Source organism: Maylandia zebra, linkage group LG7 (assembly GCF_041146795.1).
Source record: "Maylandia zebra isolate NMK-2024a linkage group LG7, Mzebra_GT3a, whole genome shotgun sequence".
Taxonomy (NCBI): domain Eukaryota; kingdom Metazoa; phylum Chordata; class Actinopteri; order Cichliformes; family Cichlidae; genus Maylandia; species Maylandia zebra.
Window position 1 is genome coordinate 62,615,432 of NC_135173.1, and position 21,870 is coordinate 62,637,301.

At 38.7% G+C, this 21,870-nt stretch overlaps 1 protein-coding gene across 2 annotated transcripts; it reads right to left on the reverse strand.

Moving 5' to 3' along the window:
- Nucleotides 1-270: 270 nt before the first annotated feature.
- On the reverse strand, nt 271-18,111 carry pargl (poly (ADP-ribose) glycohydrolase, like). Of its 2 annotated transcripts, none has more exons than XM_024803355.2 (16): nt 17,936-18,111; nt 14,823-15,139; nt 13,707-13,796; nt 9,586-9,675; nt 9,339-9,410; nt 9,160-9,246; nt 7,299-7,459; nt 7,137-7,216; nt 6,985-7,057; nt 6,801-6,876; nt 6,561-6,708; nt 3,950-4,028; nt 3,746-3,854; nt 2,308-2,407; nt 1,590-1,718; nt 271-725 (listed from the first exon to the last, which is right to left on the reverse strand). In XM_024803355.2, the coding sequence occupies exons 2-16, from the start codon at nt 15,135-15,137 to the stop codon at nt 616-618; spliced, it is 1,719 nt and encodes a 572-aa protein (XP_024659123.2). In that variant the 5' UTR covers nt 15,138-15,139; nt 17,936-18,111; the 3' UTR covers nt 271-615. The 2 variants fall into 2 exon arrangements, with proteins under 2 accessions (XP_024659123.2, XP_024659124.2); XM_024803356.2 differs by lacking the exon at nt 17,936-18,111 and adding an exon at nt 15,389-17,217.
- Nucleotides 18,112-21,870: the final 3,759 nt, after the last annotated feature.

Consider the following 21,870-nt stretch of genomic DNA (forward strand, 5'->3'; position numbering starts at 1 on the left):
GTAGTCCTGCAGCAACATTAATATGATGTTGCAGGATCAACACAGTCCTATCACATACACCACATGGACAAACAGAGGCAAAAGAATGTAGTGGACATGGAATGGAGTACTCTGAAAAATATATCCCAGTCTTATTGTGCAAATAGTGTTTTATTAAGGTAACTATCCATGTGTATTTTGTGTATTTGTTAACAAATGTATGCAGCATCTCAAATACTGAAAGTTTCTTTCAGTCTAGTATTAAATAAAATTCCACACAAACTGGCAATAAATTGTCATATAAGTAATTTAATGAGATTGCAGAATTACAAGAAATTTCAAGAATTATGTCTTCAGAATGTTTTCTGACCACAACTCCTGGTGTATGGCAATGACCTCAAATGTAAATTTTAGCATAAAGCAGATTAGACCACTGTGCTAACTCTCAAAGCACACACCCAAATTATGCTATTTGGATGTTTATTTTGTTCCTGGCTGCTACTGTATAGTTAATTATCATGTAAACAAAGCACTTCAAAATAGTTGTCTTCTCAAAATGATTAAGTAGCTCAGTATTTTCTTCTGTTATAAAAACTACCCTCCAAGATTTTAGTGCAAATGTGGACACAGACTCCTTTACAGATGACTCTTGGAGTTTCTGTTTTTTTCGATGAAGTCAAACAGATCCACATGTGAATCACAGTGCTTGGCAGAGCTAAAGTCACGCAGAAGTTTGTACAGTTTCCCTGTCAAAAAGGAATAAAAAGGTATATTAGAAAAATTAAAGAAACACCACTTTTTACAGCCAAATTCTGAAAAGTTATATCTTAAAAAATTGGCATTCAGCTCTAAATAATTAAAGAACACAACATAGTTTCATTCTGATTATAGGGGTGTGGTTCTGGGAGAGGTAGAACAGAGGGCTCTAGGGACATGGGCATTATTAGAAGAAGCTGGTTTTCTTGGTGTTATTGACTAAGTTTACTTTACCTAGCAACCAAATGTAACAGGTCAGTAAAGCCAACATGTGGCAGGCGTGTGGCCTCTGGCTCTGCTGCAATGGGAGGGGGGGGGGGGGGGGGGGGGGGTGTTACGGTAAACTCACAGGGTGGTGCCGGGAGGTCGGAGGGCACAGGTGACCCCTTTTAGTTTCTGGAGTCAGGAAGGAGCGGTGTGTGGTGTGGGAAGTAGCTAGAAAGCTGCTGTGACCAACAATCGAAAACTGTATGGGTCCTAATCACTTCACCTGACAGTAACAAAATACTATGTGCTTACTGTCAATGCAGAAAGTGAAGGCATTAAGGCAAGGCATTCAGATCATCCTTTGTGATCATCCTTTGAACTTTACGAAAAAAAATTGAATCCTTCAAATAAAAATCACTGTCCAGGCTGTTAAAGGCATTCAAGAAGTAAGTAAAGGTCTCCATTTCCCTTATATTAAAGGCCAGTGTCTGCAGGTTTTTAGAAATGCCGCTTTCAGTCAGACACCAGCTAACCCTTTAAAGAAATTATTAGGTGTTCAGTAAATTAGCTGGAAAATATACAAGCTTTAAAGCAATGTGATGTTAGAAACTGGAGAAAAGAAAACTGCATGTCTTGGGAACACTCACCTACTGTAATCCCTTCTGCGAACATCAAGTCATATATGTGCTGTAGGCGTTGCTTCAGATTTTCATCCCCAAAGGTGAAGAAAGCCAAACCCCTCTTAGCCTTTGCTGCTGCCATCAGCTGGATCAGAGCTGCACATGAACAGATAAGAACTTACATACATTTATTTCATGTTGCACTGTGACAGACTTTCCAAGATCCTACTGTTGTGATTCAGTGCTATATAAATTAAACTGAAGTGAACTGAATTGTCCTGTTTTCTGTCTCAACCAATAAGACATGATTACTCTGTTTGCTAAATATATCCTCTTAATCTGTGTTAATCTGTGTATGGTAAGTGTATTTCTGTCTGACAACAGGGTAATAAAGATGTGGTGAGACCCTGTATAAATAGATTTCCTCTGGTTCTGTGAATTCCTCATTACACTGCTGTATGGACTAAATTCTTTCTTGTAAGAATAAAACTCTCCAGCAGCTGACTTTTTTTTTTTTTTATTTAATACACCATTAATTTCCACAACCAATGTTGCACTCAGTTTGTTCTTAACCATTTGTTTGGTTTGTAGAAATAGGTCACATTTATACATTTAATCAGCTGGCTTTCTTTGATGTCAGAAACTCCAAATCAAAGTGTAATCCTGCATATATGATCAAGCATATCACTTTAGTCCTTACACTAAATTCAGAGACCTTTGCACTAATGAATATAAAGAAGTTCACCTTTGAGTTGTGGGTCTCCATTAAAGGCGCCACAGCCCCATTTTCCCGTAGCGATATCTGGGTTTTCATGCCCATCGTACCCTTTAAATCCACAGTAAGCCTTCAAAGATACATGAGATTAATTCATTTTAGATGGCAGTCATACATTATAAGCATGGGTTTACTTTTAAGTAGCATTATAAGCTTTACTATAACTTTTAAACAAGCAATATAAATATGTCACAGATGAAAAGTAAAATACAAGTATGCAAATATTAAATAATTAAATTTGTATGTATACATGCCCAGTCAGAGGGTTTGGACAAACCCACTCATTTATTTATTTTTTTAATTTGTTTTTTTGTTTTTTTGTTGTTTTGTTTTATAATCATGAGATTAGGTTTTCAGTTCTTTGTAGAATTGCATTCATGTCTCATTTCCTGTGTACAATACAGCATGGTTACACACAAAAAGTTGTGTGTAACACAAAAGTCTTGTTAAGGCACAGTTATTCACTTATTCACATAGTTTTTCCCAATTGCTGTTACGGCCCTGGCCTGGGGAGCTGATTTGGACTAAGCACACAATCTTGCCACCATGCACACTGCAGCAACTCTGCTTTGTTGTGAAATTTCCTCACAAGTTGAATTCTGCTCACATGCTCTTCTAACTAATATCCAACCTGTGGGACATAGGCACTGGTAACATTTAACATCGACGTTTTTATTTCTAGCTTTAAACTCATGATGCTGTTTGACATTCTCGTCACCTACACAACACTATTCACATTAAAGCGCTCATAAAAGACACTTAAAGCGAGACACGTGCTTCAATACCTAGGAGGAAGGGCATCTGGTGTAAAAAAAAAAAAGATCTGCCAAATCAGTTGAAATAGCTTTCAGCTAGTTGAAAGGTTGAAGATGAAGTTGAAAATTATTTACTTCAGAGAATTAGTTCATTAAAATTACCCCCCTAGAAACTACCACCCAGCAAATTAGAGTATAAAACCACATTAGCAATTTGTAGGAGATTGCCTGAATCAGACTTTCATAGTGGAACTACCACAAATCAGGGACGCCTATAAGAAGAGAACTGCTGGGACCAAGACAAAAATTTAGACATTTAGCTATTTATTTAACCCTGGACTTTGGTTTGGTGTGTCCAAACGTGAGACTTTTGTGTCCATCCACCAAGAGAATGTAATGGTGATGGATCTCTTGTGTCAGTGATGGAGTTCTGCAAAATAGGATCTGGGCATCACTATCTGCCAGTCGTAACCCAGCAGAAATGGTTTGAGATTATCCAATCCTACATTGGGTAGTAAACAGTGTAGTATATGCTTCCACGTGTGTGTAAATGGAATACACAACTCAAGATGAGACTTTTCCTTCGTGCTTCTTTATTTTCTGCCAACAAAGAACAACCAAAGGAACAATAAATAACACATAATAAACTTCACCTTGTTCAGTTCTCGGGTAATATGTCTCATTCTGTACTGATCCACGCTGTGTCTGAAGTTCATAGCATCAATGGCCAGGATCTTTGTCTTACGCCGAGCCCATTCATCCCTAAAAATTGGATCAAAATGCATCAGAAAACTCAATAAAAAGTTCTAAAAAAAAACAAAAGTTCTAAAGGCAAATAATGAATGACCCCCTCAGACCTTTGGGACTGATCTTCATAAGGACCTGCCCACTCAAAGGAGTCTCCAAAACCTGAATAGGAGCTGAACTGCTGTGAGCCTGAGAAACAGACAACAAAAGTTGTACATTAATACAAATATTGATGCATATTCATTTTTAGTGAATAGATTTATCATGAATTTCTGTACTATATTCATTTTCCCCATTTTTAATTTCCTAGAGCTATTTATCTTAGCATTATCTTTGTATTCAAGTGGAGGCACTTCCAATGTTTCTGTGTGTTTTTTATGTGTAATATCTTTACGTATGTTGGTAAATCGACTTCAGTGAACAGGGTTTACAAGTTGTTATATTTAAAATTGAAAAATTACTTGTTTTCAACTATCTTTATAACTCTGTGTTATTATACTTACATTATAACCAATCCGGTCCTTTTTGTCCACTTAAAATATGTTTACAGAACTATCGTTATATTTGTTGCAATTTCCACTGTCCTCTTGGCCAGATTACTCTTAAAAAAACATTTTAATGTCAATGAGATTTTTTTTAACTGGATAAGTAAAACATATATAAAAGTCACTGCCAAAAACTGATTGCGGCTTCTACCTTGTCACAGGAATGTTGTTTGTGGCTCAAGATGATTTGATATCATTTATGAAGCATACATTTGACATATGCTTCACATATTATACACCAGCAAGTTATTTATAGCGTTTTAAATCAGTTTTTGGCAAATACCGAAAAGAAGTTATTGGCAGACAGTCACTTTTTGGACACAACATCAGCATCTCACAGATTCTGAAGCTGCAGGTTTCGTCACTTAGACCAAAATTGACTGAAACAGCAGAAGAAGATCAAAACTACACTTCACTTCCACCACAGCTGCATTATTCACTTGCTTATTACGCACCAGTCTACCGCTGTGTACAGTGCTGCTGGTTTTTGTTGTTGTTGGGTTTTGTTTGTTTTTTTTTTTTAAATTGACCTCCGACAAGAAAACATTTTTGATCTTCTACAGAATATTTTTTAAGTTATAAAAAGCCAGGCCAGGAAAATTTCCTTCATGTTTTTCTGTGTTTTATCCTCAGTTACTTTGACACAACAAGCTGTGATGCTTATACCTTTGAAGTCTCATAATTGTAGCTGAAGAAGTAGAGCAGGTCATCTGCTGATTGGAAAGTTTGTGGTTCAATCCCTGGCTCCCCCAGTCTGCATGCCAAATATCCTTGGGTAAGATACTAACCCCAATGCTCCAATGCATCCATCAGAGTATGAATGTGTGTGAATGGTAGTTAAAAAGCACTGAAAAGCATAGAAATTAGTGCTGGTGTGAACGAGTGAATGTAGCGTGTTGTATAAAGTACTTTTAGTGCTCGAGGAGTAGAAAAGTGCTATAGGAATCAGTCCTTTCCATGTATCTAACCAATATCTCATTTAAAAACATGAGGACTTACAGGTAAGCTTTAAATTTCTAGTTTATCAAATACCACTGAGCAGAACTTTAATTTAAATATGACCTCTCTTCCTCCTCTCCTGTCCTGTCTTTCTCAACTTTCTCCATCTCTGAATGAGAGAAAAGGTATCTAATATCCAAAGAAAAACTTTCAAACACTTTCACGAATCCTGGAGAAATGCTGTTACTAAGACTAATTGGAACAAGATAGAAAGAAATGAGGGATGGCTCGAGACTCTTGCACAGTATTTTGATTGTTGATTATCCATCCATCCATCCATCCGCTACCGCTTTTTCCTTTTCAGGGTCGCGGGGGGCGCTGGAGCCAATCCCAGCTATCGTAGGGCGAGAGGCGGGGTACACCCTGGACAGGTCGCCAGTCTGTCACAGGGCTAACACACAAGGACAGACAACCATTCATACTCACATTCACACCTAGTGACAATTTGGATTTTTCCAATTAACCTATCCCCACAAACTGCATGTCTTTGGACGGTGGGAGGAAGCCGGAGTACCCGGAGGGAACCCATGCAAACACGGGGAGAACATTGCAAATTAATCAATTGATTGTTGATTAATCTGTCATTTTGCCTCAAGTGAAAGAAAATAGTTATAGTGAACTGTAATTTGCCAGAACTCAAAGCATCATCCTTACACTGCATTTAAGTAATTATTGTAAAATAACTATGACAGGATTAATTCACATCCCTTGATCTCCCTGTTTCTGACTTTCCATGTATACACACAAAAAGCTAGAAAGGTCCCAACACAAAGCTATGCTGCAATGCTATGATTTATTTGGTAACATGGTCCTAACTGAATTAGATTCTTTTTGTTGTTTTTTGATGATTATTTTAATTTCAAAATTGAAATATAACATATAATTGTTAATTTTATTTTCTTTATCCATCCTTACTATTTTTTTGTCTTAAATTCATGTTATAGTTGATTTTTTTTAAATAACCATTTATGTTTTCTGACATATGAGTGTGTCATTCACTTATTAAAATAGCTATGAATTTAAAAAAGAAATCGTTATAGTAGAAAAGATGGAACCAGTTGTTATTTGATATTTTGGCTTCAAAAATTAACTTAATTAATCATTTTAATCATTCAGGCAATTTTTGTATGAAATCAGCCTAATTTTTGTGAGATGATTAATCCATTTATGAACAAACCTGTAATGATCAGACACTCATTGTCTTCAAGTTTCTCTGTGAAGAGGCGAGCTACAATCAGTTCTGGATTTATAACGAACAGGATCTCCTCCTGCAACAGACCAGAGCCCAGCACACCTCCACCTATCAAGCTGTTAGCGAAGTCTACCTGCACATAGACATACATAGACACACAAATAACCAAATCCCAAACAAAAAATATGAAACTGTAAATCATTATTCATGTGGGACAGTTCTTACCTGAAGCATGCCTTTACCTTCAAGCTCAATCTGACCTTCTGAGGTGATATGAAGTTTAGACAGATTCGCCTTACAGCTATCACATGAACAACAACATGATTTAGAGAAACTCAAGGTAGCAAATCAAGGTGGTAACACAGCTGCTGCTTTACCACAGCAGATCTATCAATCTATCAGTTATTACCTTTCCCATGTGGGCATGTCCGTGTAGCTGAGGCACTCCCTCTCAAATGTCACCAGTCCTTTAGGTCGGGTACCTGCAATGACATTGATAAACACCAATGGACTCTTACTGAGATGTCTCACAAACGGGCAGAATGGGAGGATTTAACTTACTTTCATCTGTAACTTCTTTAAAATAATGCATGATGGCCCTCAACTTTTCTATCTTCCTCCTTGACCAGTTTCCAAATAGACTGTGTGGAGAATGATTATTAACAATTAACATACATTAGGCACACAAAATGAGAGACTACAGTGAAGGGATTTTTTTTCAACCTGTTGAAGTTGATGCTGGGGTAACCAGAGTACTCTGCGTTGGGACTGGAGGTGTTACGGTGAGGGAAGGTGCAAAAAAAAGCATTGGCAAGTAGGCAGGATATCTGAACCTGAGACATTGTGATGGCTGCACTCTGTCCCTTTCGTAGAAGCGGGATAGCCTGAGAACATGGAAACGCATTTTGTCAGTCAGATTATTTATTTTCAGGAGAACTTAATTTTAGTTTTCTCATCGAAAACTATTCGTTTTAGAATACAAATGTCCCTAATAATTAATAATTGTTTCAAGTTAATTGGCATTAATTTGTCCAAAGGTGTCATGGTACTGAGTTAATTATATGAAGTGCTCTGCAGACCCACATATACATAACAGCTTAGTGTAACATTATAACGTTAACAACTAGCACCAACCAGGAATGCTGTCTACTTTTGTTCATATTTATGTTCATTTTGATCATCATGCATACAACAAAAAGGCGTTAAAAGTAAACTTTTTTAAACCTTTTCACAGTAAGCTTTGCTGTTCTTCCCTGTTGTTTTAGACAATCAGCAGTCTACCTACTTACAGTATAGGATGAAAAGGTTCCTATTTTTACTGGAACCTTTTTGCCTTGAGGTGGCTGCTATTGTGATTTGGCACTATGTAAATAAAACTGAATTGAACTGTTATTTTGCAGAACTGCACACAAATGTGTCTGTAGTCTCTGTGTTGTCTCACAGTCCCTATATTAAGAGACTTTACACCCAGAGACTTCGCAAACCAGTGGACTACAGCCTACTTTTATATCTATTGTTAAAAAAATAAGTACCTTTCAGATACTGAAAACACAAATGTGTCGGCTTTAGGTCTAAATAAGCATCCTGATCACAATCTAATTAAAGTCACCAAGGCATTCTTAATAGGTTATGTATCAGTGCCGCACGATTAGATATATTTTAATATCAGTCGCAATTTTGGCTTCCTACAACAGATGAATATGATTGAATGATACTGTAAATTTCTGAGGGGCCAGTGGAATACAAACCAAAAGCAAATCAAACACTGACCACACGCCTGCATGTTCTAATCACACACATGACAATCACAGTTGACTTTAGTTTGCTTCTCGGAGATGTGCTGAATGAGCACCTTACTGATCTTCAAATGAATGAACTTAAATGTAAAGGCGAAAGTAATGTCCTAATGACTTTGTGTTAAGATTTTGCACATTTTAAAATTTTATGTATTCTTTGAATTTTTCTCCAAAAGAGGGACTGAATTCAGGTGAACAAGGAGGAGCATTTTTATTTTAATCCAATAATTTGTACATTTGCAGGAATGCAGCAAAGCATTAATGTTGTATTGTTTAAATGACAGCACACCAAAAAGATTTTTGTCAATAAAATCAATGAATAATGATGATAACTTGAAGACTAGATGTAAGTGCAGGAGGCACAAAACAAGAGATGTTTATAGATAGATGCTTTTTAACCGCTTCCACCAACACCAGGTGCTTATTTCTTCATTCCTTTTCAGCATATTGTCATTCATGTAGTCTGAGAAGAAACTAGGGTCCTGCACCTTTTGCGCCCTAAGAAATATATTCGATTTCTGTTTAATTTAAAGAACTTTCCTTTTAGTGACATTTCAAGATAGTGACTCAGTATTTGGGGATACTTCAAAGAGACTTGGAACATTTTAAACTGTTCAAGTTTCAATTTTACAATTTTTGGCAATTCATTGCTTATATGAAAATGGTATTCTTTTGATTTTAAGTTATAAGTTTTTTGGAGGGTTTTGTATTTCTTAGATTTTCCAAGAAGATCATTTATTTCAATAGTCAACACAATATTACTTGTAGAAGATAACTGGAAATGATACCTTATTCACAAAGCTAGGGAGCTTCAAGGCCAATGCAGCAATCTTTGGAAACAGTGTCTTGTAGTAGTTTTCTGTATGTGGGGTAATCTGAAAAGAAAATATGTTCATTGCTTATTATCGCTCATTTAAATAGTCAAGTCACAAAACTAATAATTCAATTACCAGATGTGGGCATTCACCTGATCCAATGTGTGGAGGGCATCAAATGACCACTGATCTTTATATTTGGGGTTATACTTGATGATAGCTTCCTGATGAGAGAAGTTTTAAGACCACCTAATATGCTTATATAACAGTCATAGAAATTCACATTAAGCATGGTCAAAGAATAGCACCCGTTTAACTTTTCATGTGTCCTTGGGAACAAATTTCACATTATCAGTGTAAAAATGAACAATGATTCAATGTCCACTCTTGCCAACATACCTCTACATCTTTGACACTGGCTGTTTTCTTACTGGCCAGAGATTTCAGCTTTTTGGATATCACATCCCACCTTGACTTCTGATGTGCTACCTGAAATGACAATTACATTTATGTGCTCTGTTCCATTTGAGACAACATATAAAATCTGTATTACTTTTATATAAGCCTAAATGAAATACAATTAAAACACATTTAAAATGTGCTTCATGTTAGTCTCTGTCAGTGGGGGAAAATTTGTAAAACTAGCACACAACTGGAGACTGTGAGTCATAGTCCTGGGCTCCCAGCTTTTTGTGTTTTCAACTAATGGTACTTAACATTTAAGTATGAGTTATTGAGTTAGTCCAATTTTTGGTTATGGTTTTACGTTTTGTGGTTTTCCGATTGCTCACTGAGGTTAAGATGCCTCAGTTTTTAGTCCTATCTTTCAAAATACAATTCAATTTCATTTATATAGCGCCAAATGGGGCACAATTTGGGGCAGGGATAGCTCAGTAGGTAGAGTGGTGGCCCCATGATTGGCAGGTCGGGGGTTTGAATCCACTGAACGGCCACCCTGAGGTACCCCCTAAGCAAGGTACCGTCCCCGGGCACCCAGTGGCTGCCCACTGCTTCACTGAGTGAATGGGTTAAATGCAGAGAGGAATTTCCCCACAGGGATCAATGAAGTATACATTATTATTAAATCATCACAATAGTTGCCTCATTCTGCTTTATGTTGTAAGATAAAGACTTTACAATTGCAAAGAGAAACCCAACAAAGATATGACCCCTGTGAGCAAGCACTTGGGAAAGTAAAAATTCCCTTTTAACAGGAAGAAACATCTGGCAGAACCAGGGTCAGGGAGGGCAGCCTTCTGCCGCAACCGTGTGGGGTTAAGGGAAGGGAGATGGGGCAAAAAACACAAGTGAAGAGAGCATATTGAGAAGATGGGAACAAGTACTTTGAGAAGCTGATGAATGCAGAATGCAGTGGAGGATAGAAGGGGACAGTTAGTGAATTAGGTGGAGCACTGTGAATGAAGTAAATAGAAAAAAAATGGAATCAAAGGGATATGAAAAGATTATAAAAGATTATTTAAAAAAAGAAAAATAAGGAAACAAGCAGAGGACAAGGACCACATGATCTGTCAGCCCCAGATGAGAAATTCACTGCAATAAAAAATTAAAAATCCAGACTTTCCAGGATCCATGGGATAGTGCCAAGAACTTATACTGTGAGTGATGACATCCAGCAATGGTAAATGGTCTGCATTTGTAAAGCGCTTTACTAGTCCCTAAGGACCCCAAAGCGCTTTACACATCCAGTCATCCACCCATTCACACACTGGTGATGGTAGGGCTGTTCGATATAACGATATATATCGGATGACGATATAAAAACATCTATCGTTTCATTTTACACTATCATTTGTTTTGTGGTGTCGCAAAATAAACTGTTTACGGCAATATTTTTCATTGTTTTGATGGTCACTGTAGTTGCTACATTAATTTCTTAAAGTTCTCTCTTTCTCTTATATTTTATATAACCACACTATGGACGGAAAAGCGCCTGTTTTTATGCTTTGTGGTTAGCAACAACGACGGTAACACCATCGCCTGTCCGCTCGTTTATTTTCCACATAAACCTTTCACAATAAAGCTCAAAATCCTGTTGAGACTTTTCAAAATAAACTGAATGACGTGAAAGAGCTAATTATTTACGGATGAGAATTAAAAAAACCGCCGCCAGGTGCTAAAAAATAAACCTTAGACTTAAACGTTAGAACAGGCTTTTCCCGCAGCACGCCGTGTAATAAATACTCACAAAGAAAACGGTGGCCTTTACGACTTATGTCTAAAAATGTATAGTTTCATGCATCGGTTAAAACACTCGACTCCAGCTACATGACGCGCAGCTGGAAACACTTCCCACAAGACGAGCTGCCCGAGATTCACAGAAAATGTTATATTTTTGTGATTTATATCGTTATCGGACGATAGAATTCTTATATCGGGATATGAGATTTTGGTCATATCGCACAGCCCTAGGTGATGGCAAGCTACATTGCAGCCACAGGCACTCCGGGGAGCACTGACAGAGGCGAGGCTGCCGAACACTGGCGCCACCGGGCCCTCTGACCACCACCAGTAGGCAACAGGTGAACTGTCTTGCCCAAGGACACAACAACCGAGACTGTCCAAGCAGGGGCTTGAACCGGCAACGTTCCGATTACAAGGCAAACTCCCAACTCTTGAGCCACGATCGCCCGATAGCCGCAATCACCTGATGACAGAATGACAGAACTCATTTTTAATGAACCATTTGAAAGATATTTAAGATGAGATAAGAGATAATGGAATATGTTTAAATTAACAGGACGCAGAGATATACATGTTGTACTGCTGTCCACCTTGCTGAGGACACAGCTGTCTCTAAAAATGAAACTGTTGATTTACCAGTCGATCTAGGTCCCTCTCCTCACTTGTGGGCATAAACTGTGAGTAGTGACCGAAAGAATGAGATCATGGATACTAGCGACTAGTGACAGTTATTTTAATACATATATTTCAGTACCCTGTGGCTTGCTCATTAGTTTGAATTACTGTGTGAACAACATGCACGTCACTGTACATCAACACCAACTTCTTGCAGTCTTCTTATCTGGCTTTTCTCCTACCTAGATAATACACCTCTTGCAACCTACACAAAGCAATTCTTAGCCTCCAGTGGCTCTTGAATGCCTAAAAACCTGTATAACATGTCTCGTAGGTTTGAAAAACCTCTGACAGTGAACTTATCTCTGTGCCTGTCCTGCTAGACCTCAGTGCTGCATTCGATACTGCTGACAGTAATATTTTATTACAGCGATTAGAGCATGCTGTTGGTATTAAATTAATGGGCTGCAGTGGTTTGAATCATATATATCTAATAGACTTCAGTTTGTTCATGTAAATGGAGAGTCCTCTTTACACACTAAGGTTAATTATGGAGTTCCACCAGGTTCAGTGCTAGGACCAATTCTGTTTATTTTGTAAATGGTACACTTAGGCAGTATCATTAGAACGCAAAGCAAACATTTTCACATCTATGCAGATGACACCCAACTTTATCTGAAGTCATATAACACACACCAATTGCAGGAATGTCTTAAAGACATAAAGACCTGGATGACCTCTAATTTTCTGTTTCTAAATTCTGATAAAACTGAGGTTATTGTATTCGTCTTAGAAATATGGTATCTAACCAGATCCTTACTCTGGATGGCATTTGCTTGCCCTGCATAAACACTGTGTGGAATCTTGGCGTCATTGTTTTTTTTTTGTTGTTGTTTTGTTTTGTTTTTTACCAGGATATGTCCATCAATGCACATATTAAACAAATATGCAGGACTTCTTTCTTTCATTTGCACAATATCTCTATAACATCCTGTCTCAGGGATGCTGAAAAACGTCATACATATATTACTTCTGGCCTGGACTGCTGTAATTCATTAGTATCATGTCACAAAAACTCCCTGAACAGCCCTTAGTTGCTCCAAAATGCTGCAGCAAGAGTACTGACAGGGACTAGAAAGAGAGAGCATATTTCTCCTATACTAGCTTCTCTTCATCTTCTCTTCTTCCCTGTTAATCCAGCATTGAATTTAAAATCCTTCTCCTAACATGCAAGGTCTTGAATAATCAGGTTCCATCTTATCTTAAAGAACTTATAGTACTGTATCACCCCATTAGAGTGCATCGCTTTCAGACAGCTGGTCAACTTGGCTCCTAAAATATCAGAAAGTAGAATGGGAGGCAGAGCCTTGAATCTTTCAGGCCCCTCCTCTGTGGAGCCAGCTTCCAGTTTGGATCTCTACTTTTAAGATTAGGCTTAAATGGGCTTGCTGTGTGGCAGGAGGAGCAGGATCCAAATGTAAAACTCTTCTTGTAAAACACATCTGCTCATGGTCTTGAATCACAGTCTTGTGTCTTAAATTGACTTAATATTGCTATTAATGGCAGTTTAATTTTCTGAGGTCTTTATTTCTTTTAGTCACTTTGAGTTCTGGTTTGTGACAGCCACTAAACTTTACTTGGTTACTTACTTATTTCTCCTGAATAATAAGTGAATCCTTTTGCAATGAGGAAGCCATACTTGCCTGTGAACAAGGCATCTTCACAAAGTCGCTGTGCCATAGATCTCTCCCTTTCTGAGTTAAAATTTTCCGTTGAGAGTTGAAAGTATCCACCTGGAAGATAAAAAGTATAATTTCAAGAACACAACCAATACCTCTTTTCCAATAAATCATCCAATGGTTCTCCGTGGTTCTTTGACCATGGGGACTCTGTCTGGAGCCTCCCTCTTCCTTATGCAGGGATGGGCATGCAGTTATCATCATGACATCTGGCCTCAGGTCTTCACTGCTCTTGAGGGGCTGTGGACAGTGGGTCTCCTGGGCCTTTCTCTGTCTGCCGCTGACTTCCAGAGGACATTGTTGCAGTTTCTCATCAATTATGTTTCATGACTAACACACATGCAGAGACACTCATGGTCTCATACAAACAACATAGCAAGATTTGATTTTTGTGTATCAGTTTTTTTAACGTTTTGTTACGCAGGCAGTAGTTGGTGACCAATTGTGATTTTTCCTTTATTTCTATGTTTTTGTCTTTGCATCCTTTGTTCTCTTTATGGTAAATGGACTAGTTCTTATAAAGAATTCAAAGCGCTTTATACAACATACATCACTCACACAAACACTTTTTTCTATCTGGCATTCATCCATCCATCCATTCGCTTCCGCTTCTCCTTTTCAGGGTCGCGGGGGGTGCTGGAGCCTATCCCAGCTGTCATAGGGCGAGAGGCGGGGTACACTCTGGACAGGTCGCCAGTCTGTCACAGGGCCAACACACAGAGACAGACAACCATTCGCGCTCACATTCACTCGCACATTCACACCTAATGACAATTTGGATTTTCCAATTAACCTATCCCCTCAAGCTGCATGGATATTTATTCTTTACCTGCATTAGAGAGCAACTTGGGGTTATTGTTGTGATCAAGGTTATTTGGTATGCAGACTGGAGGAGCCAGGGATCAAACTACCAACCTTCCAATTTGTAGATAACCTTCTCTACCTCCTGAGTTAAACTTTTCCAGTATCACTTTGCCTTTGTCTTTGCAAATTTGTACCTGCCCACCTATCAGCTCTGGCACTGTAAAACTACATCAATACTAATAGGAATTAATAAATAAATAAATAACTTGGTCTTACATCTATGAGGACTGTGTGTCTCTTGTTGAATCTTAGGGGACCCAGCTTCATGTCTCCATGTTGAAGTCGCTCCATATCCTTCAGCTGACAGCAAGATGAAGTCCGTTCCTTCTGTTGACACTCTGCTTGTCCGTCTTTTACATTCTCTGCACTGCAAATTCTTGAAGAGGATGGCAAGAAGCTGTCTTGATTTGTGCTATCATTGCTGTGCTGTTCTTTTTCATGCTTTTCTTTCTCCTTTTGAGGATTTTGCTGTGTATCATGCTGGAGGGCTTCTTTCATCTGAGAGCTGTCATTGTGTTTCTGGCTCTTCATGTCTGGGATATTTAAAGACAAGACATGACATCAGGATATCAAGAAGAACTTTTGTTTTAACTCCAGGACTGAAGAAAAAAAAGATCCCGGATAAGTACTTTGAAGAAACAGGCAACCAAATACTTGTCCAACACCTAGTTGGTAAAATCACAAACCCTACAGTCTACAAGACACGATTAGACACACTATCATGTCCCGATTTAAAGAAAGAAGCACAGTAAAAAAGAAAGACAGAAGAAAAAAAACATTACTAGAAATTTGTGTGCAGATTAGTCTTTAGGTTCAATGAAACACTAAACCATCCATCCATCCATCGGCTTCCACTTATCCTTTTCAGGGTCGCAGGGGGCACTGGAGCCTATCCCAGCTGTCTCAGGGCGAGAGGCAGGGTACACCCTGGACAGGTCACCAGTCTGTCACAGGGCTAACACATACACACAGACCACCATTCGCACTCACATTCACTCCCACATTCACACCAAAACATTAACATTAAACATTAAACATTCTTTTAAAATGATATCCACTGACTTTGTTTTCTCCTGCCATATAGATTTACTGTTTTAACCTACATAAAGGTGCATTTAACTCTATGTTAAATCCATCTAATTCTGCATTGTACTCAAGTCCTGACAGAATGGCATGACCACACAGTGGATCCAACAGACTGGGTGCTGCTGGGTGGGAAGCTGTAGAAGGACTTTCTGAGATTGTCTAAAATTTAAAAAAAAAAGACATTGTTATATCAGTGAGATTTTTTCTGACATGAAGGCTATTCTCATCATGCATCATTGACTGCTTTACTATTCAAACATCTCTGATATTTTTGATTGAATATACCACATGGAATTGTTTAAAGAGATAAAGAAATCACAGCTTGCCCATTCTTCCCATGCCACACACAGCTCAACCTTTATCTCCAGCTCTTCATCCTCAGTGCTGCAGTCCCTCTCAAGCCACTATGCCATAGCTGCTCGACAGCTGCACCACCTCAAACTGAGGCTCCAGTGATAACTGGGAAATGGCTTAGCCTTTCAAGGCCATCCACCTACTGGACTTATGACCAGTAAGTGGACCCCATGCTCCCTGCGGTGGACTCAGCCATGATCCTTCTTACTGGACCTGGGACTGCCTGAGTGTGAGTGTTCTCTGCCGACACTACCCAGCTTTCGAACCCTGGCACTGCTCCAGACTGGCTAGTCTGAGATTACACTACCAGGGGATGCTGTCGGCTCCACCCTGGGTCCAGCATTCTTCCTCGCTGCTCCAATTCCTACACTATATTTATACAAAATTATGATTCTCCCTTGCCTTGTTCTTGGTTCCCTCATGCCACACATAGACAACTCACTGCCATGGCAATCCCCAAGCCCGTGTGGCCAGTAGGAGTCCTTGGTGTTAAGGTTTGTGTACAGTATCAGTGTATTTAAAATACTGGCGTACGGAGACTTTGAAATCGTAATATGATCATAGAATTGTTTGAATGTTTTGTTAGGTAAGGACTTAGGCTAAAGATCACATGTCAGCTGTCCGACAGTCAGCATAGAAAAAAGCATGGACAGACTATGCGGGAAGATTGCACTCTAGACTGCAAAGCAATAATCTTCAAAATGGTAGAGATTATATATTGGTGAAACCAATAATCCCATGTTCTTCAGTCTAAGTAACAATACTACAATGAAATTACATATAGCCAGACATAGGTTTATCTAAGTGTTAATATTCTACAAGGCCTGTAGTGAAAATGCCAATATTCATAGAAAAACTTTGAAAGACTGTCAAAGCCTGGAGATCTGTTGCTCAAGACCAATTTAAAAAAAAAATAAAAAATACAAGAAAGCCTTGGTCCTCAGAAGCAAAATATTGTAATGTTCTAATCATTAAAATTTTTCTCTTTGAGTAATCACTTGGGTTCTGTGGCTGGGAACCCCTGCAAACTGCACATTGCTTACTGAAGGACAGGTTGAATTTCTAATAAGGATTTATATATATATACATATAAATTCGAATGAATTTTATTCCAAGTAAATATCATTGTTTTAAAGTGTCTTGATGCATTCTCAATCATCCAGGAAAGTAAATCTCCAAAAGCTGATTCTGTTCATCTCTACGTAGCGTTTTGTCCAGATGAACAGAATCAGCTTTTGGAGATTGTTTTAAAGTATCAGGTTGCTTGATCGTCCGTCCTTGTCCTCTGCACACTTGACCAGATCTATTTAACAAAAGGTGCAGGCAGTAGTACCCCTCTTTCTGCGGCACTGTTCAAAATAATGCATACTGTTGCAACATGCCTTGTGCTATTGTGCAGACTAACTCTGTGTGCTTAGGGAGGCCAAATACAGCGATTACTCTTTCCATGAGAAGGTAGTTGGGCTAGTTTGTTTCCAAACTGCTACAACGCTGGAAAAGTGTGGATAATAGAAACGGAAACGCTCTTGATCTCACGCGATTGGCTCCGAACTAATGATCTCATGTTCACTTTTTAAACTACGTATCCTCATAAATCATAATTCACACTCACAATTTAGCAGAAAGAAGTTCAGAATGAAACAATTTAACACTAAGAAAACCCCAGGGCTGCCTGGAGGGGGACATTATTAGGAAGCAGCTTAAGAACCTGTGTATGTAGTTTTACGGTAAGTATTGTCATTTACAGTCAAGACTGTGAGGATATTGGTTGCAGTCTGTAAAAAACAGTGTTTAAAAGCAAAACTAGCAACGTTCAAATTATATAGGCTACAAGACGAATATGCGAGGGTTAAAGGCTGAAGTCCTGTCATTACACACGGAACACTCACCTTTCAACGCAGACTTCTCCGAAGGTGTTCACATTTAATGTATTTTAACTGCAATGTTAACTGTTGGCTTTATGGGTTTAAAAACAGTCGTCACCAAACCAGACACACTCAGCGTATGTGCCTTTTAGTTCACTTTCACTTTGACACGAAAACGAAAGTAAGGTTCAGGGAGCAGCTATTGGTTAAACTGCTACTACTTTCATTACTCAAGAAACTAGTGATGGGATTTCCGGCTCTTTTTAGAGAACCGGCACTTTCGGCTCGACTCACTAAAAAGATCCGAATCTTTCGGCTGCGACTGACTCTTCAGGTTGTTTTGTTGCTTTAAACTTTTTAGCTGTAGCGTACATTGCAGTGAGAGTCCATGGTTTTTGATTATAGCAGATGATGTAGGAGTACCAGGACAGGGACAGACTGTTAAGAATGTATAGAAGTATGAGGACAGAGAGACACTGTTAAAAAGTTATGAGCTGTCTTGATGCAGAGAAAGTGGAGTTTGTCATCCGGGAGCTGTTGCCAAGATTGAACGATGCTCTGGCTCTGTGGTCAAGTTCAGACATAGGCTTTAAGCAACCATGAGCCACTGATAAGCGTGATAGATTAATAAGCATGTATAAAGTGGACTTGTTAAACAGTTCTGATAGGAGAAAGTCAATGAGCACGCAATAAAGTGGATTTGTTAGGGACAATTTACCATCAGCCTTGATAAAGTTTAACTTATTTTGTATTGAAAGACAGACTTTAAAGAAGATTCTTATTTGAAACTGGTGATAAAATCCAGGTCAGATACAGTTACATACAAGCATACAGTACACACTACTGCTCAAAGGTCAGAGGTCAGCTAGAAAAGACCCTGATTTTAATAGAAAATTGGCTTTAATGTAACATCACATGAAGTTTATCAGTAATGTTTCACAGCTTTAATCAAATCATTCATCATCCATAAGTTGTGATGGAAAAATGTCTGCAAGCGTGCAAGAGCCCATTTTTAGAGACAATCATTCCTGTGTTATAATGCTCATTGAAGTTTATCAGGTCAGACGACGAACAGATGATAAGAAATATAATCTTACTAATTATTAGAGTTGAAAAGTACTTTGCTAAGCAAAATTCAATGAGGTTAGGCTGGAGATTGAGACGTTAACATAAAAGGTTCAGTTGGTGATGCATGAAAGAAAATAATTTTCTTCTAAAAATCTATTGGAGAATTCTGATTGTAAGAAATGAAAAATATTCAAAGAGTGAAACTGTTTCACACAGTAGAAATTTGTATTCATCGTTTATATTGGGGTTTTTTTTCTGATTTTAGTGTTTATTTGTGAGTGTAGTTTTTATTTGCATGATTTTATTCTGTTTGTATCACATTGTTTCAGTGTGTTATTTTACATTGTTTTAATCCACTGTGGATTGGCTGGCAATGGGACAAATTAGCTGATAGAGATCACATGTTGAGGCATGGGTGTGTCCATAGGAGTCCTTTCAGCTTTTTAAAAGTCGTATTAAAAGGAAGCAAGCTGAGCACTGGAAGGAGACAGGCCCTAGATTGGAAGAGGAACGCATGAAGGCCAGGTGGAAAAGAGGGCGCGATGCGTGATCGTGGGGGGTGCGATGCCTCGTCTGGAGACCGGTCAGCGTGATGTGGTGACCCAGTCCCGACAGCAGGAACGGCGACAGTAGGAGACAACGCATGTGATTGACATCAGGGCAGATGTACACCACTGCCTGCATTTGTCAGTAGTGTCTCATTGTTGTTCACTGGGTGCAGCCATGTTGGGAGAGGGTCGCCATTGCTATAAGCCAGGGCCTCGCAAACGGAGGGCGCCCTTACTCCCAGCAAATGGGTGATAGAAAACCGATCGGTGCCTGTACCATTCCCAATATGCGCTGGCTGATGTCGGGGCAGCATGAGTACGAGCAATTTTTTTTTTTCTCGCCGATGCCCATGATGCCGCCCCCCACCAAGATGCCGCCCCGGGCAACCGCCCGTGTCGCCCGTTTAAAGAACCGCTACTGGCCGCGGTGGTATCGAGCGACGGACTCCAATGCAGAATGCGAACTGGGCTGGGATGTGATGGGCCCAGTGGTGGGATTTTTGTGCATGAAGAGAATTGTATTTTTTGCCAGTTTTAGAATAATCTTATCCAGTCTCAGTGGGAATTTTAGCATATCGAGAATATTTCATTATATACTTTTTTTCTTAGTATCTGGTTTGTTCTATTCCTGCTGTCCACCTCGTGGAATAAAAATGAATGAAACAATACTTTCCTGTCAAAAACAATATTTTAGTCAGGGCTAGCGGAAAGTTTCATATATATCATGAACATCTTTCCTCTTTGTCTTCCTATAGTTTAGTTTCATTTTCTTACCCCAACCGGTGGAGGCAGATGGCCCCTCCCTGATTCTGATTCTGCCGAAAATGGAGCTTTTCCTTCCCACTGTTGCCAAGTTCTTGCTCATAGGGGATCATTTGATTGGGGCTTTCTCTGTATTATTGCACAACCTTTATCTTACCATATATTTCAAGTTTATATGTTGTGAATTGGCTTGATTTAAATCAAATTAAACTCATTCAATTAAAACCAAATATAACTTGTAATCAAATCTATTCAAATGTAAAGTCCTCTTACTCAATTTGGACAACTAGCACTGAAAAATACACTGACATCCTCTGTTTCCCAATTAGCAGATCAGAGGTTGCTGTTTTATTCATGACTCAATACTTGAATGGTTTTAATAAACATTTAAAAAGGACATTGCTTCATTGTCTGATTCATTCTTTGTCTGTGTCAGTCCTTAATACACACACGTATACAATAATTCTAGTTGCCATAGTCTCCGGAGACGTGCTCTGTTTTCTCATACTTCACTGTTTACCTCATTCTGCCCAATAAAATGTACTAATTTTTGTAAACAATGACTTGTTTTATGCCATTAAAAAAAACTGTCTCCATATGAGGACGTACTTGAAAAGTAAAAGTCACCACTTTGCATTTTACAAATCAAGTAAACAAACACGGGGCTATTTATCATATAACTAACTTTTAGGTATGTGGGACAGAAGGATAGGAGCTTTAAATGTGCCTCCATAATTATTCTAGAGTCTTTACAGTGTTCAGCGCCTGCTGTGATTTGGTGCTACATACATAAACTTGAAGTGAATTAATCCACCTGTTCACAGGAGATCACAGGAAGATGACACCAAACATCAGAAGATCTTATTGTGCGCCACAGTAAAAGGCTGGTTTCTTGGGGCTAAAAGCACATAATAAACTACAGCAGAAGCTCACATAAAGCAGGAAATAAGCAGGCACCACTTGATCTGCTAATGCACGTTTCCCACTTTTATTGTTGCCTCATTCACTAACAGTTTAATGGTGCAAGATTACCATACACAGAATTAGGATATCTGCATGAGACATCTGGGGTTAACTGATATTAATTGTCAGAGGAGGAAGGTGGAAAATATCATGGCTAGTTTTGTTTGAAAGGCATCAACAGAAAAACACACACAGAAAAAAGTGATGAGGTGAAGAAAGACACAATAAGTGTGCTGTCGTTTTAGATGTCAGCAGCTACTTTGTATAGTCCTATATCTCTGGTATTAGAAACAATTTTAATGAGTTAAAATACACCTTTATTTTGATAGAGTTCAGATGGATGCCTAGCATGACTAATGAGTATATCCTCCAAAAAAAACAAGACTTTTAATTCACTCAAACCGCTTTCTAATAAAGAGGAAGCACTAATGTAACTCACCTCCTCAGTCGAGCTGCAGGGGTTACATTTTAGGTCTCCTTTTCCTCCCCCCCCTCTCTCTTACATTCAAACCCTCTCTCAGTTCACACTAGAACAGGCCGCCACACCATCATTTGGTATAATATGAGTGGAACAACTAAACCGCACAGACTTTATTTGATCAGTTAGGTCAACCTTTT

Excerpts from the sequence above, each read along its gene's own strand:
- pargl (XM_024803355.2), bottom strand. The coding sequence starts at position 15,137 with ATGAAGAGCCAGAAACACAATGACAGCTCTCAGATGAAAGAAGCCCTC. Across the intron at positions 9,411-9,585 it reads CCAGTGTCAAAGATGTAGAG|GAAGCTATCATCAAGTATAA; the intron begins GTATGTTGGCAA and ends TTCTCTCATCAG. Across the intron at positions 7,217-7,298 it reads CCCAGCATCAACTTCAACAG|TCTATTTGGAAACTGGTCAA; the intron begins GTTGAAAAAAAA and ends TTCTCCACACAG.